Genomic DNA, 27,248 nt, shown 5'->3' on the forward strand with positions numbered 1-27,248 from the left:
AGTATAGAGGAAAGTCTTCAGTCCCTTGAGAGAAAGAAAAAAATGGCCAATAAAAGATCCAGCCTGCCCACTTGCTAGTCAGGAAAAATAGCAGCTCCGTTTTCGTGGGCGTCGTTTGCTGCTCTCCTCAATTTGTAGATGCTTAGAGCATCTCTAGCAGACCTCGCATTCTGCCGGCCCGCAAAACGCGTTTGCAGTTTACGAAAAAACGGCTTTGCGGGCCGGCGCGGATGGCCGCGGATGTAGACCCCGCATAACGGACCCGTAAAAAAGAATATCTGCGTATATTCTTTCCCGTGTCTTCTTCCTCTCGCCTGTGTTCATAGTCAGCTCCCGTCGTTCATGGTAGTCGCCGAATCGATCCAGGAGGCAGCTCCTCCGTGTTGCCGGATGGATCTGGGAGCTAGCTAGCTATTCCATGGCCGGCTGGATCGAGGAGCTTTCTAGCTACTCCCTCAACGTTCGTGGCCGGATGGATCGAGGACCTTGCGAGCGAGCTAGCTAGCTAGCTCGTTCGTGGCCGGGTAGCTGCTCGAGTCTTCAGCCATTGCTCCTGTGATCTACTCCGCAAGCCGATGCCGCGGTAGCGGTAAACGACGAGATTCCGGCGAGTTCTGTGACGGAAGGTCACCGGAGCACGTGTGCGCACGGAGGAATTTTCTTGTCGCGTAGCGTTGACCGGTTTGCAGTTCCCCTTATATTTTGCTTCCAAATCTGCAAAATTAAGGGTCGTGGGGATGGATTCCCAGGGGCCTGCAAATTTTTTACGGGTTTAACCGCTTTTGCGGGGTCTATTCGGAACGTTTTTTGACATCACGAAACTGCAAACGCGGATTTTTGCGGATTTGACCGCTTTTACGGGGTCTGCTAGAGATGCTCTTAGTGCCAGGCAGAGGCAGAGCCGCGTCAGGAAAAATAGCAGCTCCTTTTTCGTGGGCGTCTTTTGCTGCTCTCCTCAATCTGTAGATGCTTAGTGCCAGGCAGAGGCAGAGCCGCGTCGGGCAACGAACAATTGGGTGACAGGATATGCTCCTGCCCCTGAGAATCTGATCTTCAATATCAATTGTAAAAAATAAAAATAAAAAACCTTCGTTGGAGCAGTGAAAAGTTAGTAGAACACTAGTAAGATTGCACGTAATCACTCCTTGATATTCCATGGTCAAAGTCTCGTTCTCATGTGTCAAAATAGACCATCTTCGTATTGCCACTCGTGTGTCAAGTTAGAACCTTTTTACATTATCACCGGCCTCTTCCAAATATCCGAGTGTTTTCCTCATGGTGCTCGTAGCCTCATAGGTACAGTGATTGTCACTATCACACTTGTTCAAGTAAAACCTCTTACACTGGTCATTCCGCAGTTCAACCCACGCAAGGCATGCGATGTGCAAGGGGAACACTTGGCATCACCCGACGAATCACATCGCATGTGTTGAAATACAAATAAGAATTATTGACCTTGTTTGAGAAGACTTCTTCAGTGCACATCAGAGAGCTTTAACTGAGATGTTGGTTCCTCATGACATTCATATACTACTATATAACAATGCAGTGTATGTGTGACGAAAGCATAATAAGACGAGAATAGATTGTTCTATTCCAACTTACATAGTTAACATCAATTTATGAAACATACCATAGGTAATTCTCTCAGTGCTTCAAACACGATGTGTAAAAATGAACTGAAATGAACTTTAGACATAACACAGCTATTCTAATATGATGGAAGCTTCTCCATGTCATTTGACATGAAGAACCTTGTGTAAAGTTTCATCAGAAGAGTATAAAACACATCTCTGGAGGAGACAAACTAATGTCTTGCAATGTACGCAAGTACCTAGTTTCATTTGGCACTCAGACATTAATGAACACAAATCACCATGAATCAAATCCGCCAGCTCCTTACTTGATGCATTGGAAAGCACATCCTCATATCAACCTATCTAAACACCTGAAGATTCACAACTTGGCACATCAGTCACCCTATGACCACACATGTGCCTCGGTTCTTGTGCATATGAAATATTTCAGAAAATTAAATCCAAAAATTCTATTAACTGAACTGCGCATAGTCAATTGGGAATAAGCACATAAAGTAACTCAATCCAACTATACTAAACAAACACACGGAATAATGTGTTAAAGATGCACGCCTTGAAGACTCTGATCCAATCGAGACTGAGAATTGAATAGCAACCCATTAGTCTGGCAAGCCGTTGCGTGCATCCCGAGAGTCCTCTGAGTCTAAGGTGGCAGCTCAGATAGAGCAGGTAAATTTGGATGTTTGTTCGAGGACTCCCAGTAGCTTGCTAAATACCATCTGCAGCTAAATATTCATGGCTATTCAGATCAAAATTGAAAGAAATACATCTAAGCAAAATACCACTCAACTGTTAACCCTCAGCTTGTCATCGAAGCTCTGACTTGCTGCTTGTTTCGCGCTCATGCAGTCATAACAATTGAGTGACGTCTATATGTAAGCATATCATATTATCGACATGGTGTTTAATTCACCACAGTGAGCAAGGAAAGGTGTAGAAAAGACTTATACCAATTTCTGATCAATATGGTTAAGAGAGTGGTTTTTCTACACCCACCCTTGGTACGGTGCACCCTGCTACCTCTTGAGCACTGCGTTGGTTTTCCCTTGAAGAGGAAAGGGTGATGCAGCAAAGTAGCGTAAGTATTTCCCTCAGTTTTTGAGAACCAAGGTATCAATCCAGTAGGAGGCCACGCACGAGTCCCTCGCACCTACACAAACAAATAAATCCTCGCAACCAACGTGATAAGGGGTTGTCAATCCCTACACGGTCACTTACGAGAGTGAGATCTGATAGATATGATAAGATAATATTTTTGGTATTTTTATGATAAAGATGCAAAGTAAAGAAAGTAAAATGAAAAAGGCGCCAGAAATAGCTAAGTGTTGGAAGAGTAATATGATGGAAAATAGACCCGGGGGCCATAGGTTTCACTATTGGCTTCTCTCAAGAGCATAAGTATTTACGGTGGGTGAACAAATTACTGTTGAGCAATTGACAGAATTGAGCATAGTTATGAGAATATCTAGGTATGATCATGTATATAGGCATCACGTCCGAGACAAGTAGACCGACTCCTGCCTGCATCTACTACTATTACTCCACACATCGACCGCTATCCAGCATGCATCTAGAATATTAAGTCCATAAGAACAGAGTAACACTTTAAGCAAGATGACATGATGTAGAGGGATAAATTCATGCAATATGATATAAACCCCATCTTGTTATCCCTGATGGCTGATACGTCTCCATCGTATCTACTTTTCCAAACACTTTTGCCCTTGTTTTGGACTCTAACTTGCATGATTTGAATGGAACTAACCCGGACTGACGCTGTTTTCAGCAGACTTTCCATGGTGTTATTTATGTGCAGAAACAAAAGTTCTCGGAATGACCTGAAACTCCACGGAACATCTTTTTGGAAAATATTAAAAATACTGGAAGAAAAATCCACGTCAGGGGGCCCACACCCTGTCCACGAGGGTGGGAGGCGCGCCTGCCCCCCTGGGCGCGCCCCCCTACCTCGTGGGCCCCCTGACGCTCCACCGACCTCAGCTCCAACTCCATATATTCACTTTCGGGGAGAAAAAAATCAGAGAGAAGGATTCATCGCGTTTTACGATACGGAGCCGCTGCCAAGCCCTAAAACCTCTCGGGAGGGCTGATCTGGAGTCCGTTCGGGGCTCCGGAGAGGGGGATTCGTCGCTGTCGTCATCATCAACCATCCTCCATCACCAATTTCATGATGCTCACCGCCGTGTGTGAGTAATTCCATCGTAGGCTTGCTGGACGGTGATGGGTTGGATGAGATCTATCATGTAATCGAGTTAGTTTTGTTAGGGTTTGATCCCTAGTATCCACTATGTTCTGAGATTGATGTTGCTATGACTTTGCTATGCTTAATGCTTGTCACTAGGGCCCGAGTGCCATGATTTCAGATTTGAACCTATTATGTTTTCATGAATATATGTGAGTTCTTGATCCTATCTTGCAAGTCTATAGTCACCTACTATGTGTTATGATCCGGCAACCCCGAAGTGACAATAATCAGGACCACTCCCGGTGATGACCATAGTTTGAGGAGTTCATGTATTCACTATGTGTTAATGTTTTGTTCCGGTACTCTATTAAAAGGAGGCCTTAATATCCCTTAGTTTCCGCTAGGACCCCGCTGCCACGGGAGGGTAGGACAAAAGATGTCATGCAAGTTCTTTTCCATAAGCACGTATGACTATATTCGGAATACATGCCTACATTACATTGATGAATTGGAGCTAGTTCTGTGTCACCCTATGTTATGATTGTTACATGATGAACCACATCCGGCATAATTCTCCATCACCGATCCAATGCCTACGAGCTTTTCACATATTGTTCTTCGCTTATTTACTTTTCCGTTGCTACTGTTACAATCACTACAAAACACCAAAAATATTACTTTTGCTACCGTTACTTTTGTTACTGTTACCACTACTATCATATTACTTTGCTACTAAACACTTTGCTGCAGATACTAAGTTATCCAGGTGTGGTTGAATTGACAACTCAACTGCTAATACTTGAGAATATTCTTTGGCTCCCCTTGTGTCGAATCAATAAATTTGGGTTAAATACTCTCCCCTCGAAAACTGTTGCGATCCCCTATACTTATGGGTTATCAATGGCAACAATACAATACGTGCCTTGCTGCCCCTACTGTCACTGGGAAAGGACATCGCAAGATTGAACCAAAAGCTAAGCACTTCTCGCATTGCAAGAAAGATCAATCTAGTAGGCCAAACCAAACTGATAATTCGAAGGGACTTGCAAAGATAACCAATCATACATAAAAGAATTCAGAAGATTCAAATATTGTTCATAGATAAACTTGATCATAAACCCACAATTCATCGGTCTCAACAAACACACCGCAAAAGAAGATTACATCGAATAGACCTCCACGAGAGAGGGGGGGGACATTGTATTGAGATCCAAAAAGAGAGAATAAGCCATCTAGCTAATAACTATGGACCCGAAGGTCTGAGGTAAACTACTCACACATCATCGGAGAGGCTATGGTGTTGATGTAGAAGCCCTCCGTGATCGATGCCCCCTCCGGCGGAGCTCTGGAACAAGCCCCAAGATGGGATCTCACGGGTACAAAAGGTTGCGGCGGTGGAATTAGGTTTTTGGCTCCGTATCTGGTAGTTTGGGGGTACGTAAGTATATATAGGAGGAAGAAGTACGTCGGTGGAGCAACAGGGGGCCCACGAGGGTGGAGGGCGCACCTGGGGGGGGGGTAGGCGCGCCCCCTTACCTCGTGGCCTCCTGTTTGATGTCTTGATGTAGGGTCCAAGTCCTCTGGATCACGTTCGTTCCGAAAATCACGTTCCCGAAGGTTTCATTCCGTTTGGACTCCGTTTGATATTCTTTTTCTGCGAAACTTTGAATTAGGCAAAAAAACAGCAATTATGGGCTGGGCCTCCGGTTAATAGGTTAGTCCCAAAAATAATATAAAAGTGTATAATAAAGCCCAATAATGTCCAAAACAGAATATATTATAGCATGGAACAATAAAAAATTATAGATACGTTGGAGACGTATCAAGCATCCCCAAACTTAATTCCTGCTCGTCCTCGAGTAGGTAAATGATAAAAACAGAATTTTTGATGTGGAATGCTACTAGGCATAATTTTAATGTAATTCTTCTTAATTGTGGTATGAATATTCAGATCCGAAAGATTCAAGATAAAAGTTCAATATTGACATAAAAATAATAATACTTCAAGCATACTAACTAAGCAATTATGTTTTCTCAAAATAACATGGCCAAAGAAAGTTCATCCCTACAAAATCATATAGTTTAGTCATGCTCCATTTTCTTCACACAAGAATGCTCTCACATGCACAACCCCGATGACAAGCCAAGCAATTGTTTCATACTTTAGTAATCTCAAACTTTTTCAACCTTCACGCAATACATGAGCGTGAGCCATGGATATAGCACTATGGGTGGAATAGAGTATAATGATGGGGGTTATGTGGAGAAGATAAAAAAGGAGAAAGGCTCACATCAACGAGGCTAATCAATGAGCTATGGAGATGCCCATCGATTGATGTTAATGCAAGGAGTAGGGATTGCCATGCAACGGATGCACTAGAGCTATAAATGTATGAAAGCTCAATAAAAGAAACTAAGTGGGTGTGCATCCAACTTGCTTGCTCACGAAGACCTAGGGCACTTGAGGAGGCCCATTGTTGGAATATACAAGCCAAGTTCTATAATTAAAAATTCCCACTAGTATATGAAAGTGACATAACAAGAGACTCTCTATCATGAAGATCATGGTGCTACTTTGAAGCACAAGTGGGGAAAAAGGATAGTAACATTGTCCCTTCTCTCTTTCTCTCTCTTTTTTTGGGCCTTCCTCTTTTTTTATGGCCTTTCTCTTTTTTTTATTCCTCACTTGGGACAATGCTCTAGAAAATGATGATCATCACACTTCTATTTATTTACAACTCAATGATTACAACTCGATACTAGAACAAAGTATGACTCTATATGAATGCCTCCGGCGGTGTACCGGGATATGCAATGAACCAAGAGTGACATGTATGAAAGAATTATGAACGGTGGCTTTGCCACGAATACTATGTCAACTACATGATCATGCAAAGCAACATGAAAATGATGAACGTGTCATGATAAACGGAACGGTGGAAAGTTGCATGGCAATATATCTCGAAATGGTTATGAAAATGCCATAATAGGTAGGTATGGTGGTTGTTTTGAGGAAGATATAAGGAGGTTTATGTGTGAAAGAGCGTATCATATCACGGGGTTTGGATGCACCGGCGAAGTTTGCACCAACTCTCAATGTGAGAAAGGGCAATGCACGGTACCGAAGAGGCTAGCAATGATGGAAAGGTGAGAGTGCGTATAATCCATGGACTCAACATTAGTCATAAAAGAACTCACATACTTATTGCAAAAATCTACAAGTCATCAAAAACCAAGCACTACGCGCATGCTCCTAGGGGGATAGATTGGTAGGAAAAGACCATCGCTCGTCCCCGACCGCCACTCATAAGGAGGACAATCAAAGAACACCTCATGTTTCAAATTTGTTACATAACGTTTACCATACGTGCATGCTACGGGACTTGCAAACTTCAACACAAGTATTTCTCAAATTCACAACTACTCAACTAGCACAACTTTGATATCACTACCTCCATGTCTCAAAACAATCATCAAGCATCAAACTTCTCTTAGTATTCAACACACTCATAAGAAGGTTTTTACTAATCTTGAATACCTAGCATATTAGGATTATTTAAGCAAATTACCATGGTATTTAAGACTCTCAAAATAATCTAAGTGAAGCATGAGATATCAATAGTTTCTATAAAACAAATCCACCACCGTGCTCTAAAAAGATATAACTGAAGTACTAGAGCAAAAACTATATAACTCAAAAGATATAAGTGAAGCACATAGAGTATTCTAATAATTTCTGAATCATGTGTGCCTCTCCCAAAAGGTGTGTACAACAAAGATGATTGTGGCAAACTAACAAACAAAGACTCAAATCATACAAGACGCTCCAAGCAAAACACATATCATGTGGTGAATAAAAATATAGCTCCAAGTGAAGTTACCGATGGAAGTAGACGAAAGAGGGGATGCCTTCCGGGGCATCCCCAAGCTTTAGATTTTAGGTGTCCTTAGATTATATTGGGGGTGCCATGAGAATCCCCAAGATTAGGCTCTTGCCACTCCTTGTTCCATAATCCATCAAATCTTTTACCCAAAACTTGAAAACTTCACAACACAAAACTTAGCAGAAACACTCGTGAGCTCCGTTAGCGAAAGAAAAGAAAACACCACTTCAAGGTACTGTAATGAACTCATTCTTTATTTATATTGGTGTTAAACCTACTGTATTCCAACTTCTATATGGTTTATAAACTATTTTACTAGCCATAGATTCATCAAAATAAGCAAACAACACACGAAAAACAGAATCTGTCAAAAACAGAACAGTCTGTAGTAATCTGTAACTAACGCGAACTTCTGGAACTCCAAAAATTCAGCCAAAATAGGACGACTTAAACAATTTGTTTATTGATCAGCAGCAATTGAAATCAATATTTTATCACGTTCTGGTGATTTTTAACAATTATTTTCGTGAACAGAAAGTTTCTGGAAATTTCTGCAAGATCAAATAACTATCATCCAAGAAGATCCTATAGGTTTAACTTGGCACAAACACTAATCAAAACATAAAAAGACATCTAACCAGAGGCTAGATCAAAGATTTATTCCTAAACAGAAGCAAAAAGCAAAAACTAAAAATAAAATTGGGTTGCCTCCCAACAAGCGCTATCGTCTAACGCCCCTAGCTAGGCATAAAAGCAAGGATAGATCTAGGTATTGCCATCTTTGGTAGGCAATCCATAAGTGGCTCTCATAATAGATTCATAAGGTAATTTTATTTTCTTTCTAGGGAAGTGTTCCAAGCCTTTCTTTAATGGAAATTGGAATCTAATATTCCCTTCCTTCATATCAATAGTTGCACCAATCGTTCTAAGGAAAGGTCTACCAAGAATAATAGGACATGAAGGATTGCAATCTATATCAAGAACAATAAAATATACGGGCACATAGTTCCTATTTGAAACAATAAGAACATCATTAATGCTTCCCATAGGTTTCTTAATAGTGGAATCCGCAAGGTGCAAGTTTAGAGAACAATCATCAAAATCACGGAAACCTAATAAATCACATAAAGTCTTTGAAATCGTGGAAACACTAGCACCCAAATCACACAAAGCATATCATTCATGATCTTTAATTTTAATTTTAATAGTAGGTTCCCACTCATCATAAAGTTTTCTAGGGATAGAAACTTCCAACTCAAGTTTTTCTTCATAAGATTGCATCAAAGCATCAACGATATGTTTAGTAAAAGCTTTATTTCGACTATAAGCATGAGGAGAATTTAGCACGGATTGCAGCAAGGAAATACAATCTATCAAAGAGCAATTATCATAATTAAATTCCTTGAAATCCAAAATAGTAGGTTCATTAATATCTAGAGTTTTGATCTCTTCAATCCCACTTTTATCAATTTTAGCATCAAGATCTAAAAACTCCGAATTTCTGGAACGCCTTCTAGGTAAAGTTGGATCATATTCAGTCCCATCATTATCAAGATTCATATTGCAAAACAAAGATTCAATAGGGGACACATCAATAACTTTTAGATCTTCATCTTTATTTTCATAGAGATTTGAAGAACACGCTCTCACAAAGCAATCTTTCTTAGCACGCATCCTAGCGGTTCTTTCTTTGCACTCATCAATGGAAATTCTCATAGCTTTGAGAGACTCATTGATATCATGCTTAGGAGGAATAGATATAAGTTTTAAAGAATCAACATCAAGAGAAATTCTATCAACGTTCCTAGCCAATTCACTCAACTTTAAGCAATTTCTCTTCAAGCAAAGCATTGAAATTCTTTTGCAAATTCATAAATTCCTTAACACTAGTCTCAAATTCATAGGGCATCTTATTAAAATTCCATAATAATTTTTGTAGGAATTACCATAATTAATTGAGGAATTACTGGGATAAGGCCTAGGATTAAAGTTTCCTCTATACGCGTTGTTACCAAAATTATTCCTACCAACAAAATTCACATCCAAAGATTCATTATTATTCTCGATCAAAGTAGACAAAGGCATATCATTAGGATAAGAAGAAACACTTTTATTAGCAAATAATTTCATAAGTTCATCCATCTTTCCACTCAAAACATTAATTTCTTCTATCGCATGCACTTTTTTATTAGTAGATCTTTCAGTGTGCCATTGAGAATAATTAACCATAGTATTATCTTGGAGTTTAGTAGCTTCTCCTAAAGTGATTTCCATAAAAATGCCTCCCGCGGCCGAATCTAAAAGATTTCTAGAAGCAAAATTCAATCCGGCATAGAAATTTTGTATAATCATCCACAAATTCAAACCATGCGTAGGGCAATTACGTATCATTAATTTCATCCTCTCCCAAGCTTGTGCAACATGTTCATGATCAAGTTGCTTAAAATTCATAATATCGTTTCTAAGAGAGATGATCTTAGCGGGAGGAAAATACTTAGAGATAAAAGCATCTTTGCACTTATTCCAAGAATCAATACTATTTTTAGGCAAAGACGAAAACCAAGCTTTAGCACGATCTCTAAGCGAAAAAGGAAATAGCTTCAATTTAACAATATCATTGTCCACATCTTTCTTCTTTTGCATATCACACAAATCAACGAAGCTATTTAGATGAGTAGCAGCATCTTCACTAGGAAGGTCGGCAAATTGATCTTTCATGACAAGATTCAACAAAGCAACATTGATTTCACAAGATTCAGTATCGGTAAGAGGAGCAATCGGAGTGCTAAGGAAATCATTGTTGTTGGTATTGGTAAAGTCACATAATTTGGTATTATCTTGAGCCATCGTGACAAGCAAGCAATCCAACACACGAGCAAACAAGAAGCAAGCGAAAAAAGAGGCGAACGGAAAAAGGAGAGGGCGAATAAAACGACAAGGGTGAAGTGGGGAGAGGAAAACGAGAGGCAAATGACAAATAATGTAATGCGGGAGATAAGGGTTTGTGATGGGTACTTGGTATGTTGACTTTTGCGTAGACTCCCCGGCAACGGCGCCAGAAATCCTTCTTGCTACCTCTTGAGCACTGCGTTGGTTTTCCCTTGAAGAGGAAAGGGTGATGCAGCAAAGTAGCGTAAGTATTTCCCTCAGTTTTTGAGAACCAAGGTATCAATCAAGTAGGAGACCACACACGAGTCCCTCGCACCTACACAAACAAATAAATCCTCGCAACCAACGCGATAAGGGGTTGTCAATCCCTACACGGTCACTTACGAGAGTGAGATCTGATAGATATGATAAGATAATATTTTTGGTATTTTTATGATAAAGATGCAAAGTAAAGAAAGTAAAATGAAAAAGGCGCCAGAAATAGCTAAGTGTTGGAAGATTAATATGATGGAAAATAGACCCGTGGGCCATAGGTTTCACTAGTGGCTTCTCTCAAGAGCATAAGTATTTACGGTGGGTGAACAAATTACTGTTGAGCAATTGACAGAATTGAGCATAGTTATGAGAATATCTAGGTATGATCATGTATATAGGCATCACGTCCGAGACAAGTAGACCGACTCCTGCCTGCATCTACTACTATTACTCCACACATCGACCGCTATCCAGCATGCATCTAGAGTATTAAGTTCATAAGAACAGAGTAACGCTTTAAGCAACATGACATGATGTAGAGGGATAAATTCATGCAATATGATATAAACCCCATCTTGTTATCCTCGATGGCAACAATACAATACGTGCCTTGCCGCCCCTACTGTCACTGGGAAAGGACACCGCAAGATTGAACCCAAAGCTAAGCACTTCTCCCATTGCAAGAAATATCAATCTAGTAGGCCAAACCAAACTGATAATTCGAAGAGACTTGCAAAGATAACCAATCATACATAAAAGAATTCAGAAGATTCAAATATTGTTCATAGATAAACTTGATCATAAACCCACAATTCATCGGTCTCAACAAACACACCGCAAAAGAACATTACATCGAATAGATCTCCACGAGAGAGGGGGAGAACATTGTATTGAGATCCAAAAAGAGAGAAGAAGCCATCTAGCTAATAACTATGGACCCGAAGGTCTGAGATAAACTACTCACACATCATCGGAGAGGCTATGGTGTTGATGTAGAAGCCCTCCGTGATCGATGCCCCCTCCGGCGGAGCTCTGGAACAGGCCCCAAGATGGGATCTCACGGGTACAGAAGGTTGCGGCGGTGGAATTAGGTTTTTGGCTCCGTATCTGGTAGTTTGGGGGTACGTAGGTATATATAGGAGGAAGAAGTACGTCGGTGGAGCAACAGGGGGCCCGCGAGGGTGGAGGGCGCGCCGGGGGGGGGGGGGGGGTAGGCGCGCCCCCCTACCTCGTGGCCTCCTGTTTGATGTCTTGACGTAGGGTCCAAGTCCTCTGGATCACGTTCGTTCCAAAAATCACGTTCCCGAAGGTTTCATTTCGTTTGGACTCCGTTTGATATTCTTTTTCTATGAAACTCTGAAATAGGCAAAAAACGACAATTCTGGGCTGGGCCTCCAGTTAATAGGTTAGTCCCAAAAATAATATAAAAGTGTATAATAAAGCCCAATAATGTCCAAAACATAATATATTATAGCATGGAATAATCAAAAATTATAGATACGTTGGAGACGTATCACACCCACGTAATAAAACATACCAAAACATTTTGAAAAAATCTAAAACTTTCTGGGAATAATCATCAACAAATGTTAGAGATGCTTGCAAATTTTCGTGGTCAAATGACATCCGAGAGTTATTTACCCCAAACCACCACACTTGAGGCTAGGGTAACAACTTAGTACCATATTTAAACCATGGCACAAAAAAACACCAAACCCGCGCCTAATGCGTAACGTGGAGCACTGATGCTGTAATTTGGTCACGGAAACAACAAAATTGATAGGTGGGCCCCGCTTGTCGAGCCGACGTGGAAATGACTAATCCAAGTCAATGTTTGCCCCGCTGAGGTGGACGGAGGACCCACCAGCCAACCACTCATCGTCTTACTCCTCTTACCTTCTTCTTCCTCCTCTCTTACTCTGCCCTTCGGCGGTTGGTCCGGACCGGAGGCAAGCACACGGGCATGTTGGCGGGAGATGGCCTTCGAGGGGAAAGGGGGGAGGAGCGGGAAGGGACCGCCGACGTTAAGGTGCTAGGGTGGCCAGTAGCGTTGACGATGGCGAGTTGGGCGGTGTCGGAGCTCGGGCTTGCGCGAGCGCCGAGTTACAACTTGCAAGCGAGCGAGCTAAGCCGCTAGATGGCCTCGCGGGAGCTCCCGAATCTCAGTACAGTGCTCAGGCATGATCAATTCGTGCTCGAATGACCGTGGCAGAGAGGCACGGCGGCTGGATCTCAGTACATGTACTGTGTCACTTTTTTGTCCCTGAAATTTGATTTTGAATTTAAGTCGAACTTTGAAAACTTGGTCGTTTAAAAGGTTATCTTCATTTGCAATACCGAATGCCAAATATATAGACGCGTAATGAGACATTTATTTCATAATATATTTACATAATTAATTGAAAATACATAGTATAATTTTATCAATAAATTTGGTTAAACTTTATAAAGTTTGACTTCTAAAAATATCCTTAAGCACTACATTATGGAACAAAAGTAGTAACATTTTGCACAGTTAGAGCATCTACAGACTGACTTGGCAAATCTGCCCCCCCCCCCGGAAAATTTCACGGAGGCAGGCGGGTGCGATCTTGGACAGCGCCGAACAACCCCTCAAAAGTCCTGCCAGACAACCACACTCCTCATTTCAAAACCCTCAAATCCATGAACGTTGATTAGATAGCACAAATTCATCACCAGTTTGACAATTCATCAATGCAACAAAAAGCAAAGTGAACCGCAATTCAACATTGGAACATGCGAAAATGAAATTCATCTTCCGAACCGTGTCCAACCAACATGATGAATCAAAATGTAGAGGCACTGTTGTCATGTTGGTGTCACCAATTGATGGAACCGATGAGATTGCCAACCCCTTCCTCGCGGCGGACGGGGTGTCATAAGCTTTGTACTGGTCGATTGGTTCAAAACTGTGTTACACAAAACATGTTCCAAACGAGCTTATATTCTTTTGGAAGAAGTAATTATGCCCGTATTTGACATGTGTCGATGAACTTGTAATTTCTATTGAGGTACTCCAAACATCCTCTGAGAGCAAAAATGGTTGCATGTATCTTCATTTTGGAGAATCTGCACCTGTATTGTGCTTCATCCATCTTGTATTCGCTTGAAGAAATATTAGGGGAATATATAAGTTAACTAAAAAAGCCGAAAAACAAAAACCATATGGGGGATAGTGTGTGTGCTAGGTCCCTCCATTACAAAATACAATGCTAATATAATTTTTTTTAGAGTCAACTCCGCGGCCTTTGATCAACTTTATACAAAAATGTATGTACATATATAATACCAAATACTACATACTATTTAACTAAGAGAGTAACATTTTGCATAGTCATATAATGTACCTTCACCACCACTTGTCAATCTTGAAGAGTTTTTAAAAGCTTTCGCTTGGTCATAAAGTTTTTGCCAACTCACATCGTTTTTTACTCTATTTATTTAGTTTTTTTAAGAGTTTGGACTTTTTTTAGGGGATGGACTTTTTTTGTTATAATACGGTTCTGTCTTGGGCTAACTTGCCTTGGCCCATGGGCCAATTTCGGCCCTTTTCCTCTAGGGTTAGCCGGTTAGGTCAAGGTCTCTCCTCCGTTCCCCACCTCACCTCTATTAATACCCTCCACCGCCGCCGATTCCATCACCATCACCTCATCCCATCCCGCCGGCGAAGCCTCCCCACCACCGAACCCTAGATTCCACCAGTCAGATCCGATCTCGAGCGCCGGCGGCGGCGGCGGCGAAGATGGTGTGCATCCGGCAGGCGACGATCGACGACCTGCTGGCGATGCAGGCGTGCAACCTGATGTGCCTGCCGGAGAACTACCAGATGAAGTACTACTTCTACCACATGCTGTCGTGGCCGCAGCTGCTGTTCGTCGCCGAGGACTACGGCGGCCGCATCGTCGGCTACGTGCTGGCAAAGATGGAGGAGGACCCCTCGGAGCCCTGCCACGGCCACATCACCTCGCTCGCGGTCCTCCGATCCCACCGCAAGCTCGGCCTCGCCACCAAGCTCATGTCGGCCGCGCAGGCCGCCATGGACCAGGTCTTCGGCGCCGAGTACGTGTCGCTCCACGTCCGCCGCTCCAACCGCGCCGCCTTCAACCTCTACACCTCCACCCTCGGCTACCAGATCCATGACATCGAGGCCAAGTACTACGCCGACGGCGAGGACGCCTACGACATGCGCAAGATGCTGCGCCAGCCCGTGCCCAAGAAGCACCATCACCACCACCACGCCGGCGGGGGCTGCTGCTCCCACGACGCCCCCGCTGCCGCGGCGGCCGGCTCGTCCCCGACTTCTGCTTCGCCGGAGAAGAAGGCCGACTCGTGAGATGGTAAGCTGTTGCCTCCTCTCGATCTGTTAATTTTTGCACAATATAAACTGTAGAAAGTTAAATTGATGCTTGTGGTAACTCTTTTATCATACTGAATTGAATACTGCTATGTGATGAGCGTGTTCCCTGTTATTTAGTGGCGATTTTACTAGGAAAATATCATAGCCAAATCTCTCTGCTGGATCTTGGATTTTGCTAGGAAAATTAAGTTGATGCTTGTGGCAACTCTGCTTTCCTACTGATGAATTGAATAGTGCCGTGCGATTACCATCATACCCAAATCTTTCTGTTGGATCTTGTGTGTGCGGCGCCTCTCTCACCTTTGGCTTCTTGAGATTGTCCTTTCTCAAAGTTGCCCAGTCATGGAGGCGCATAGTAATCACTGGCCGGTTTAACGTGGGAGCTAGCAGTTTGTTGCCAGGCTTCCAAAATCTCTCGCCACATCTCATGCGGTTTGATATACGTTTTTCAGTTCTGACCTTGTGCTAACTGGAGCTATAACGTGCTCTGGTGCCTCTCTCACCTTTGGCATCTTGAGATTGTTCTTTCTCAAAGTTGCCCAGTCATAGTGGCACATAGTAATTCTTGGTGAGTTTAACGTGGGAGTTTACTCTTTATGGTTATGCTTCCAAAATCTCTCGCTACATCTGTTGGATTAAATCACTTTTCTTCTCATTGTATTGTGAATATAGTGGTTATGTGCAATTAAGTTACGTAAAACTATTGTTGCTTGAATTTGTTGCATCTTGCCAAGTTTTGTCAGTGATGATTCTGTCTGCAAAATGTATGCTCTGTGGATTCAAGCCCCTGTTTCAGGGAGAACCTCTTGATGAAGCAGATATAATATGACATCAATTGACAAATCTGAGACATCTTGTAGCATTGTTTTGCTTATTGCCTCGTTATTTTAGTTGTTAAATGTATTTGAGGTTTGTGACTTCTGATTTTGCAACTATCTTTATTGCCTGATACCTTAAACATCATTTTCTGAAGTTATGACAATGATGATTCTGTCTGCAAAATGTATGCTCTGTGGATTCAAGCCCCTGTTTCAGGGAGAACCTCTTGATGAAGCAGATATAATATGACATCAATTGACAAATCTGAGACAATAGTATAGCATTGTTCTGCTTATTGCCTTGTTATTTTTGTAGTTAGAATGTATTGAGGTGTGACTTCTGATTTTGCAACTATCTTTGTTGCCTTAACCATCATTTTCATAAGTTTTGCCAATGATGATTTTGTCTGCAAAATGTATGCTCTGTGGATTCAAGCCCCTGTTTCAGGGAGAACCTCTTGATGAAGCAGATATAATGTGACATCAATTGACAAATCTGAGACATTAGTTTGTGCTAGTTAATTTAATTGAGATTTGAGTTTTTATTTAGCTTCCTTTGTTGCATGATATGTATAAATTATATATCGTTTTCCTATGATGATTCTGTCTGCAAAATGGATGCCCTGTGGACTCAAGCCCCTGTTTCAGGGAGAACCTCTTGAGAAAGCAGATGTAAAATGACATCAAATGACAAATCTGAGGTATTCCATATTGTGCTTCCTAGTATTATGACATCAATCGACAAATCTGAGGTATTCCATGACATTGTGCTTCCTGCTGAAGCAAAAGGCTATGATGAGAAAAGTCATGCACCACTCTGAAGAGATTCATCTCTTTGTGCTGATAAACAAACTTACAACCCATTTTACATCTGAGCCACCTCTTGGATACCTACTTTCGTATTTCTTCATTTGCTTTTCATGCCATAGATGGTAGTTTTTATAAACCAGTTTGGGGAAATAATGTACAGTACCAGATGATGAGGGTTGCCCAAGTGCAATCCTACCATGATGCGGACTGAAATTTCATTGAGGTCAAATACATTTGCCGCTGATGGTTCTTACTTTACAATCCCGCATATTTTGAATGCCAGCGCAGTTCTTGGTAACTTCTTTCGTGAACCTTGTTGCATTGCATGTGAATTACTTTGTTTTCTGTTGATATTTATGTCTGCAAAATAGGTGCTTTGTAGAAGCAAAGGCTATGATGAGAAAAGTCATGCACCACTCTGAAGAGATTTATCTCCTTGTGCTGATAAACAAACTTACAACCCATTTTACATCTGAGCCGCCTTACGTGTTTGTATTTTCTGATTTGTCTATTGGTTTTTGAGAAACCAAGTATTTTAAGGTAATAACTGGATTGGAGGGATAATAACAGAACCAGATGATGAGGATTGCCTATGAGCGATCCTACCATGATGCGGACTGAATTTACATTGAGGTCAAATACATTTGCCGCTGATGGTTCTTTCCAATCCCCCAAATCTTGAATGGATTTTCCCCTTGGTTTTCCAGTGATGATAATGGCTATGATGAGAAAAGTCATGCACCACTCTGAAGAGATTTATCTCTTTGTGCTGATAAACAAACTTACAACCCATTTTAATTCTGAGCCATCTCATGACTTTCGTATTTTCTGATTTGTTTATTGGTTTTGAGAAACTGTTTTCAGCTTTTGCCTTTGTGAGAATACTGTAGTTTTGAAACTGTAAGTCTTGGATATTAACTGGATTTGGAGGAATAATGTATAGAACCAGATGATGAGGGTTGCCTGTGAGCGATCGTACCATGATGCGGACTGAATTACATTGAGGTCAAAACATTTGCCGCTGATGGTTCTTCTTCCCAATCCTCCATATCTTTCAATGGTTTTTCCTCATTGTTATGAATGTACTGGGAATTTGGTTCAAAACAAATGGAGTGCCCTCTAGTTTTGACAACCTTGTTGCATTGTAGAGGAATGCTCAAGTCCCTGTTTTCACTGAATTACTTGCGGTTTTGCCAATGATGTTTCTGTCTGCAAAATGGACGCTCGAGCCCCTGTTTCCAGGGAGAACCTCTCGAGAAAATGACATCAATCGACAAACCTGAGGCATTGTAAAACCAAAAAACTTCTACTGGAGCTTGTATTTCCTAATTAAGTGTTTCATCTCTTCTTTTTTTGACAATTGTACACGCCAATCATGTATCAGCTTTGCTTACATGTGGTTTCTCAAATGTATTTTCTTTCTCCTGATTGCAGAAAGCCATTTCATGCGCAAAGAGCTGCTGAACCTACTGGATGATATGAAGCATATGGTGCTCTCCTTCTGGTTCATGATTGTAGCCTTGTACCAATGATACAGAGGGAACATTGTACTGTGATCTGTAGGCTTGCCTGGTCATGTTGGCCATAGTCTCTTGTAATTCTTGTGAGAATTATTGACATGCACATATTTTAACTACCTCCCATTTGTTGTTGTGCCTGAAATTTTGGGGGCAACCATGCCTGAAGTGTGGACGGTTAGACGAGCACTCAATAAAATTTGTTTTGATGCCCTCTTCTATGATCAAAATGAGCATTGTGGTGTAAGATCACATTTGTTGAACATACATGCAATGGTCATCTCCTTGAACGTATATGGTGCTTAAATAACAAAACAGAGCACGCCTTGAACCCAAAACTGAGTTGTCGCCTCTTCGAATGTAATGTTGGACCTGGAGCCCTGCATTGAACTCCCACTCCGCTTGGTGACATCGTCGGTGCGGTGATTGTTTGGGACCGAAGGGGATGGAGAAACCGTGCTCGGGGGATTGATGAGTTCTGTGCGCAAGCTTTGAACCGACTCGTGTCAGTGCCTTCTTTGGTGGTGCCTTTGGATGTCGTTTTTCCCTTTGGAGGCAATCGTTTTTCCCTTTGGAGGCAATCGTTTTTCCCTTTGGAGGCATTGCGGCTCTTTGGGTAAAAACCTAAGCTCTGGATAGTTTTCAGAGCGGGCGGCGGCGGTGTCTTCATCGTCTCCCCCTTAGAGGAGTTGCTTGGGAGAGCTAGTTTGCTTGTTGCGCGCGGTTTCTCCTTCGTCGAGTTTGAAGGATGTCGGGGACCCCGGGAGGCTGATGTGCGTCCAGGCTATGGCCTCGGGCAATGATGTGGGGAGACGGCTCGACGAGGCGGGGTAAAGACTCAACCTTCGCTTGGGTGGCACCCTTCGTTACTTGGGTGGTAGGTTTTTCGGCTCAGTCGACGCACCCGGTTTGACTTTATGTCCGGGCGATGGCTCCAGATGTGGTGGGGTAGCGGTCGTGTCTGCGGGGGTTGCCCTGAGCGGCTTGTGCTGGGGTGGTTAGGTCGTGCGGAGTTGCAGCTCGAGGTCGAGCGGCGGCATGTCGGGGTGGTGGCCCCGGAAGACGGTGTTGGTGAACCGCGCAGGACGTAGTGGATGGAAGTGGGGGCAGTAGCCCCGAGAGTTCAGCAACATCGATTGTGTTGACCTCATGTCGCGTGGGTGGCGAGGTTGCTCCCGACATTGGTCGTCGCATTTGGCAGAGTCCTGTGAATGGGCTTGCATCTTCACCGCTGCAGGGGTGTCTCGTGTCTGCTCTTTGACAGCGGTGGGAGGCCGACTAGCTTGGTGGAGTGGGTCACCGTTGGTTTGATTGTAATTTGTTGGCGTGTTTCTGTGATGTTTTGTCCCGCCGTTGATGAGAGTGGGTGTGGCCCCATTATGTCTGTTTTTGAGTGGGCTTTCGCCATGTGCCGAGAGCGGGTGCGGCCATGCGGAGTCTTTGCTCGAGTAGGTTTGGTCATGTTTGTATCGTTTTTCGCCAGATTTTTTGTAATTAACCGTGCAATATTTTTCTTCTTAGTTATTTAAATGGACAAACGCCGGATGCGCGTTGATTTAGCAAGAACAATATGCTTCTCTTCAGCTGCTCAACAATAAATAAAAGCGACGATCCACCAGCACAAGCGGATGCACGAGGCTAGCTAGGGAATGCAATGCATGGAAGCTTCATCAATCATCCGAGTTGCGTTTTGAACCGAGTTCTCCCCGCCCCCCAACGATTTTCCTCCGCCTCTCCCCGCTTCCAGATGGCGCCACATCGTACGTGCCTACGCGCGCGCCCAAGTTCCCGACGGCCGGCGACGACGGCGCTCGCATCCCGGTCCTGCTCGCCCTCGCCGCCGCCGCCGTCGTACACCCCGGGCGCGCGCTCGCCTCCGTCCCGCTGCGGCATCATGCTGGCAGACCACCCCTTCTTCCGTGGCTTCGGCGTGGGCGACGAGCGCTGCAGCCGGCCGTATGGCGGGCACTACGAGGAGTACACATCGCAGGATTACACTTCGCCGGGCCCTCCGCCGTCGCCCGACTACGCTCCCTCGTGCCCTCCGCCGTCGCCCGACTACGCTCCCTCGTGCCCTCCGCCGTCGCCGGATTACGCTCCCTCGGGCCCTCCGGCGTCGCCGGATTACGCTGCCTCGGGCCGTCCGCCGTCGCCGGATTACGCTCCCTCGTGCCCTCCGCCGTCGCCGGATTACACTTGGTCACCAGAGCCTGCTGCTCGGTTCGCTTCCCCGGCGACGACGCCTTCTCCGCGACCCGCGTCCCCAGACCCAGAGTACACGCCGTCAGAGCACGCTGCTGCTGCATCACCTTACTACACTTGGTCAACTCCTCCTCCGCACGCTTCTTCTCCGGATTACACGCCCAATACGCCGTCTCCGCCCCCCTGGTGCTGGTGCTGCTCTCCGGCGCCGAGTCGCGCGCGCCGCCGTATCACACACCGCCGCCTCCTTCTGGCGGCGCCGCGTCGCCGGACTACACGCCCAGCATGCTGCCTCTGTTGCCCATGGTGTTAATTAGAAGCCTTGTCGCCCACGTCGGCACCGCGTCGCAGCCACCAGAGGAGATCAACCGCGGCGGACGTCGGCGAGCCTTGGGATGTTGGCATCTTGTAAACTGTAATAGGAGAGAAACATATTGACATCTTGTATTACTCTGCATCAAAAGATGAATATATTGGTATAGCTTTTGTTGAAGATGCGAGATTGTTCTCTTCTTTTGCTTCCTGTTTTTCATGGCCGGAGCCCTTTGTTTCTGATGGATGCAAATTGTAATTGCCTACGTGATTTGATGAAAGTCATCCTGGCACTTGTCATGTTCTGTGACTGTCATGTCTGAGAGAAGCATATGGTTGCCCTGCAAAGACAATAGGGATGCATAATAATGATGTAGTACAAACAAATCTGTGTGGCTTGCACATAAAATTTCAAGTGAACATCTCTCAAAAAGAAATCCAACTGGACAAAAAATTAGATGAACCTTTTCCGAGTAAAGCAAGCAGCATTGCAGAAATGTTACTCATACATTAAAAATCAAAATTATTTTATGTAGACCTTTATTTGGTTGTGCACATAGCCAACTGAAAGTTTTAACATAGACGCACAACATTCTTCTCGGTTTCATCAGAATATTTCTTTGCTCACAGCGAGCCCGAGAAGGAAGCTCGATCATGTTCTCTTGGAAATGCATACTTTGTTAGATAGTTCCTTACCTACTTCTTTCAAATATTGCAGCATTTGTTTGGTCTCATTGACAAGCATTGTGTTTCAACCAAAGCAGCCACTTTCCCGCATACTGGTACTTCCAAGTATTCATCGGTGGCCTCCAGATTGCAGAACTTTTTATCTAAAATTTGTCTTCACAATAACTGCACAACGCCCTGGAATGCATCATGGTAAATGTTTCTGGATGAGAATCCCAACAGCAGTATAGCACTGATCCTTCACGCTCTGTTCATCTTTCTTTTGATGGCTCTAGCTGGAGCAGAAAAAAAAACATAGACGATGAATTAAGGTAAATATTTTTTTACAGGAGAGATCGAGGCATGTGCAATGTATTTTTACAGTCAGCAGTTCCTGGGAGAGGCACAAAACATGCTTAATAGCCCTGAAGTAAAATCAAATAGGGTTTTCTTGCAATGGTCGCTAAATTTTCAAAATGCAGATGCAAGCATTTAACTAAGAGCAATCCTAGTTTTCTGTAACATTATGAAGAGAGAGAGAGAGAGATCATAGGTTAGTTGAAATTTTAAGAGTGAACAAAATATTAAGTATCATCGACAGAGAGAAAATGCAGTGCATCAACTATCTCACAGTTATTAAACAAACTATTTTATATCTGGTTTGTGTTGCACTCCTTGGTCACGCCTTCTTGTTGCATAAATGCATAAACGCTGAGATTGGGTATTCCCAGAGGCAAGCAGCCAAGTACTTGGCCACAAACTTGGATACTCTGAATAGGCCTGAATATGTGATGTGTAACAAAAAAGGGGGAAACTCATCTGACCCTCAGGCCTCAAACTTGTCATTTTAATTTTGAATGTGGCATCATCAAACAGCAGCTATGAGTGAATACCACCTTGTTTTTCAGTACGAAGTTTAAAGCATACTGTATCAATTGTCAGCTGAAATTCTCACAAGGCTGGTACTTTACCGGAAGCAATTTTATGTGCTCCCTTAATTTCCCTTTCCCCGAGAAGGGAGACACGATTAACAAAATCGTCGAAACATCAAGTGACAGCTGTTTTGCATCAAGTTTAGCCAGATAAGTTGCAGCCTCTGCAACTGCACATTTTTCCAGCAACACCCTGACCGCTTGATTTAGTAGTCTGGGACTTATGTTTTGATCCTGTCCCTTGAACAACAATGGGCGGCCCACATTTCCTGGAATCTAGTAGCACACAAGATCTCTCGTGTGCGAGACTCATGTACCAAGCAATTTTGTTTCCCCTTGACTGCTCAAATCTGGAAGAGTTTTAAGCTTTTTGGCTCCAGAACAATGTCAAAATTCATTCCTGTTGGCGTGGAGCCTTTTCAGAACATGGTCTAGAGCATGATGCGATGCCTCGGTGTAGCCTATGGCATGTCTTCGCACTTCCAGTAAATCTTTCGCACCTCTTCATGTCTTTGCACCACTGAGAAGTGAGAACAAACATCAGCGGCTCAGGCAAACAGCGTCTGAAACTTCACTCTTCTCTTGATGCTGCCAGATCTTTCATACCCAATGCCTATCTTACTATGCACCAGCTTGACAGCTAGATCAGTATTCCCCGCTTTCCTGAGTGCGTTGATCATCATTGTTCGAACCCTGCCAGGTATCTCACGGCCCTTTCCTACGATGCCATCTGCCAATTTGCAGGCCTGCTTGAATCTGCCGGCCCTGCACAGAGCATTGATCATGTCCTCGTGTGCCGTCTCAGGAATCACACCCATTGGAGCCAGTTCATCCAATATCCTGCATGCTCGGCTGTATTTGCCAGAAAGACATAGCCCGTTGGCAAGGGCCCTGAAAGCTGCAGCTGTGGGAGTGATCCCCTTGTCGATCATCGCATCCCACAACTTCAGTGCCTCCTCATTCTTGTGTTCCTTGAACAAACCATCGATCAGTATGGTATACGTGTAAACAGTCTGATCACAGCCATCATCTTCCATTCTCTTGTACAAGGCACAAGCATCATCCGTCCTTCCTGCTTTAGCTAAACCATCAATCAGCACGTTGTAGCAATATGAGTCCGGCACAAAACCTTTAACTTTCATCTCCTCGAAGAGCTCCTGTGCTTGGTCGACCATTCCAGCTTTCCCAAAGCCATCAATCAGGCTTGTATAGAAGATAGGGTTCACTGCAATACCTTTCTCCACACAACTCCTGAAACATGAAATGGCCTCATCCAGCCTCCCAAACCGGCACAAGCAGTTAACAATCACTCCATATGTGACGGCGTCGAGCTCAAGCCCGCTACTCTTCATCCTCTCAAAGAGTGACATTGCCTCGGTCTCCCTTCCAAATTTACCCATTGAATCAATGAGCGCAGTGTACATGGCTGCTTTGGCTGGGCAACCACGCTTCAGCATTCTCTCGAACACGGCCATCCCCTCAAACGGCTTCCCATCCTTGCAGAGCGCGCCGATCACCAGCACATATGCATGCTGCGGAATGTCCTTGCCAATTCCCCTCTCTTCCATTTCTTGGAACAATGCCACGCACTGTGAAAACGTGCCCTCGCTGTAATGGCACTGCATCAGTGTAAGGTACGTTATCTTGTCGGGCGACAGCTCCTCCTGTTCCCTCATGTGATCGAGCCGAGCCATCGCATCCTGCACCCTCCCGGCGCGGCAGTACCCCTTGATGAGAATGTTGTAGGAGACCACGTCAGGGCGAACCGGGTCTTCCGTGGACATTGCGTCGAACACGTTGACGGCGGTGTCAAGGAGGCCCGCGTTGACGAGGCCGTCGAGGAGGCAGTTGTAGGTGACCCTGGACGGCTCGACGCCGGCGAGGCGCATGCCGTTCCACGCCCACAGCAGCTCGTCGGCGAGGCCGAGGGCCGCGAGGCTACGGACCAGCGACGCGGCCGACGGCGGCGTGAGGTGCCGCAGCAGGCCGTCCCCGTCCCCGCGGGCGCGCAGCTCGGCGACGAGCCGCCCCGCGTGGCCGGCGGCGTCGGGGGTGGCCTCCCTGGCGCGCGCGAAGGAGTGGAGCAGCGAGACGTAGCAGCCGAGGAGGTGCTGCGGGTGGGCGGCGAGGTCGTCGGTGCCGCCGGGCAGGGCGCGGAAGAAGCGGAGCGACGGGAGCGGGTGGGGCAGGAGCTGCGGGGAGCGCAGCGCGGCGGCGACGAAGGCCGGGGAGAGGCGCAGGAGGAAGGTGCGGCAGAAGGCGCGCAGGTCGGCGGCGAGCGTGGCAGGCGGCGCGCGGAGGACCAGGGAGACGACGCGCGGCAGCCACGGCGACGGGGTGGGCGGCGCGGCCGAGGAGGCGGTGTACGGGCTCGGGTCGGCGAGGTCGGTGTACGGCTCGATCCACTCCGGCGGAGGGTGGCCGCCGCCGTGGGGGCCCGACGCCCGCCGGCCGCGCGGGACGCTGCAGAACCTTCGCATCGCTGCAGAGGTGTTGGACGAAGAGAGCGTGGAGGCGTTCTTGAGGCTAGATTTTGCTCTTTGTCAGTTGTCACGCTTACTTTTCCCAGGGAATTTTCGCACATAATCGCAGCGACAACTTTGCTAGATTGAAAATTTTGTAAGGGGACCCATCTGACGTTCGCTGGGAGAGGGGTGGCAAGCGAACGCCATTTGATAGCAGTTGTATCTGTGAGGAGCGATCAAACGACGGCAGTTTTAAATCGAAAAATGCCCTCCATGAAGAAAATGTCTGAAGAATCTGTCACCAACTAAAAATACCATCTAAAATGTTTGCAAATGCCACCCTCCCTGACGAACGTTCGCCGGTTAGCAGGATACGTCCTGAAAGCTCCATCTTCCTACCCTGGCGAAATCGACCTACTGCAAGAGAATTTTCATGCCAAGAACATAATGTAAGTAGAGTATATCCGTAGCTTCAGTGCAATCCACAAAAAAGGCAATGAAGCATCATCTGTCATGCGTGTATGGAAGCATTACAGATGGTCATCAGGCATTCAGGCGCGATGATGCAATCGTGCAACTGCACTACATACTTGTCTCAACTACAGGAAAGGAAAGAGCAGCACCCAAACCAAAGACGGCGGGGTCAGATGGGCGGCGGGTCGTCCCACTGCAGGACGGCGGTGTCGAGGTTCTGCTCCCGCTTGAGCTTGTCCTTGAGGAACCAGTCGCACACCCGCCCGGCGTTGAGCTCCTCGATCGCCACCCCCTCCTGCTCCGAGATCACCCGCAGCAGGTTCAGCGACGAGATCTGACCAATTCCTCCCAAGAATCATTCGTATCAACACATGCTAACCATGATGTTCTTAATAAAATCCAGGTAAACACATGGCTGCAAACTGCAAACAACTCACGGTGAGGCGGCAGAGGAAGCGCTCGTGGGTGCTGAGCCCGGACATCTCCACCAGCCCGGCCTCCTCCAGGCTCAGGAACGTCCTCTTCTCCTTCTCCTGCTGCTTCTTCTCGCCGTCACCGCTCTGCTGCTTCTCTTCCTGGCACCTCGTCCTCACCGCCGTCCGCTTTGACGCCGCCGCTCCCGCCCTCGCTGCGAGCGCGGTGGTGCACGCAGTCAGTCACGGGCACGTACTTGCAGGCACGAATTTAAGCCGGTGCAGAGCGGCGGGTGGTCGACTAACCTGGACTGCAAAGGAAAGCTCGTCGGAGCGACGGCCCGGGCAGCGGGAGCGCCGCCCGCCGCGCTGCGTGGGGCTTGCACGGCGCCACCATGTGGTGCTGCTGCTGCTGCATGATAGCTCACGAGGTTCCTGGCGAGGCGAGCCGAGGGAGTTGGAAGACGACGACGATGGGTGTCCGGTGCGAGCAGATAACGTTCCATCGCCACGTCCGGATTTCCTACCCCTCTGACCGAGAACGCTCCGGAAGAAAACAACAAATCCTGAACCAGAATGCTTGATCCACAACACAAGGCTAGCAGCCAGCCAGCCAGCCGCTGGCCCTGACCCCGAGCCATGCAACCCTCAGTTTTACCAAACGAAGCTAGGTAACGGGTGACAGACACCGTTTGCAACAACTAGTCCAATGTGAACACCTACTTTCACGAACTCACAAATGAATCGTATTTTTTTTTACAGAACAAATCGGCGAAACCAAACGCAAACAGAAAGAAATTTGTCGGAGAGAAAAGGGGCCGGAGGGTTTGCTATACATCGGGTGTGCGGCGCATCAGGGCAGCTCCAACACGAATCACCAAACGGACGGCACCAAATGGTTGTGAACACGTCCGGACGTGTCCATGGACAGCGCGCGGGGGTCCGATCGGCCATCCAACCATAGGCACGAAATGTCCGCCTGCTCGATCTTTTTTCCTATGCCTGGAGTATTGAAAATAACCAAACATAAATAGCACGATTCTTCGGTGATTCGAAGATAAATATTCCGATGCAACAATAATTCAAATGTAAATATTGCAATCCAAACATAAAGTTCGGGAATTATTCCAGATTTGAATTCAACTTATTCGAACATATGTTCTAGTTGTCTCCTTGCAATGCTCACATATGCTCAATTTGATCATTTCGAAGTTGCGCATAAGTTCCTCGATGGCGAATTTGGTAATGCATTTGGAGAAAACTTCAAATGTCACCGTTCCCCCCCCCCCCCAGTTTGGTGCCAGATCGTGGGATTTCGAACGTCCAAACTTTTTCGGACAAATTAGGTGTCCCTCGTTGGGTGGCCAAAGGTGTCCGGACACTTCGGTCTGGACATTTGCGGGCAATTTGGTGATCTGCGGTTGGCAATGCC

General features: G+C 45.3%; 3 protein-coding genes and 3 non-coding genes across 6 annotated transcripts; 4 read left to right on the plus strand and 2 right to left on the minus strand.

The window, feature by feature from the left end:
• The first annotated feature begins 14,459 nt into the window (after positions 1–14,459).
• On the plus strand, positions 14,460–18,582 carry LOC109748107 (N-terminal acetyltransferase A complex catalytic subunit NAA10). Its single transcript, XM_020307155.4, has 2 exons — positions 14,460–15,187; positions 18,270–18,582. The coding sequence occupies exon 1, from the start codon at positions 14,593–14,595 to the stop codon at positions 15,181–15,183; it is 591 nt and encodes a 196-aa protein (XP_020162744.1). The 5' UTR covers positions 14,460–14,592; the 3' UTR covers positions 15,184–15,187; positions 18,270–18,582.
• On the plus strand, positions 16,813–16,904 carry LOC120975101 (small nucleolar RNA Z221/R21b). The gene has a single exon (XR_005770939.1). It is a non-coding gene; the product is annotated as a small nucleolar RNA Z221/R21b (small nucleolar RNA).
• Positions 17,224–17,315, plus strand: LOC120975102 (small nucleolar RNA Z221/R21b). Its single transcript, XR_005770940.1, has one exon. It is a non-coding gene; the product is annotated as a small nucleolar RNA Z221/R21b (small nucleolar RNA).
• On the plus strand, positions 17,552–17,643 carry LOC120975100 (small nucleolar RNA Z221/R21b). The gene has a single exon (XR_005770938.1). It is a non-coding gene; the product is annotated as a small nucleolar RNA Z221/R21b (small nucleolar RNA).
• Positions 18,583–21,354: 2,772 nt separating the features above from the next.
• LOC109748114 (uncharacterized) lies at positions 21,355–25,346 on the minus strand. Its single transcript, XM_040400037.3, has 2 exons — positions 25,245–25,346; positions 21,355–25,152 (listed from the first exon to the last, which is right to left on the minus strand). Exon 2 carries the CDS (start codon positions 24,942–24,944, stop codon positions 23,013–23,015), a length of 1,932 nt encoding a protein of 643 aa, XP_040255971.1. The 5' UTR covers positions 24,945–25,152; positions 25,245–25,346; the 3' UTR covers positions 21,355–23,012.
• A 17-nt stretch (positions 25,347–25,363) lies between these two features.
• LOC109748115 (uncharacterized) lies at positions 25,364–26,444 on the minus strand. The gene is made up of 3 exons (XM_020307163.4): positions 26,123–26,444; positions 25,841–26,031; positions 25,364–25,737 (listed from the first exon to the last, which is right to left on the minus strand). The coding sequence occupies exons 1-3, from the start codon at positions 26,232–26,234 to the stop codon at positions 25,573–25,575; spliced, it is 468 nt and encodes a 155-aa protein (XP_020162752.1). The 5' UTR covers positions 26,235–26,444; the 3' UTR covers positions 25,364–25,572.
• Between the last annotated feature and the right edge of the window lie 804 nt (positions 26,445–27,248).

This window comes from Aegilops tauschii, chromosome 2 (assembly GCF_002575655.3).
Source record: "Aegilops tauschii subsp. strangulata cultivar AL8/78 chromosome 2, Aet v6.0, whole genome shotgun sequence".
Classification (NCBI taxonomy): Eukaryota; Viridiplantae; Streptophyta; class Magnoliopsida; order Poales; family Poaceae; genus Aegilops; species Aegilops tauschii.

Bases quoted from the DNA above. Each gene is read 5' to 3' on its own strand.
- LOC109748107 (XM_020307155.4), top strand. From the start codon at position 14,593: ATGGTGTGCATCCGGCAGGCGACGATCGACGACCTGCTGGCGATGCAG.
- LOC109748114 (XM_040400037.3), bottom strand. From the start codon at position 24,944: ATGCGAAGGTTCTGCAGCGTCCCGCGCGGCCGGCGGGCGTCGGGCCCC.
- LOC109748115 (XM_020307163.4), bottom strand. From the start codon at position 26,234: ATGCAGCAGCAGCAGCACCACATGGTGGCGCCGTGCAAGCCCCACGCA. The intron at 26,032-26,122 runs GTTAGTCGACCA...CCGCGCTCGCAG, and splicing joins AGCTTTCCTTTGCAGTCCAG to CGAGGGCGGGAGCGGCGGCG. The intron at 25,738-25,840 runs GTGAGTTGTTTG...GGAATTGGTCAG, and splicing joins GCTTCCTCTGCCGCCTCACC to ATCTCGTCGCTGAACCTGCT.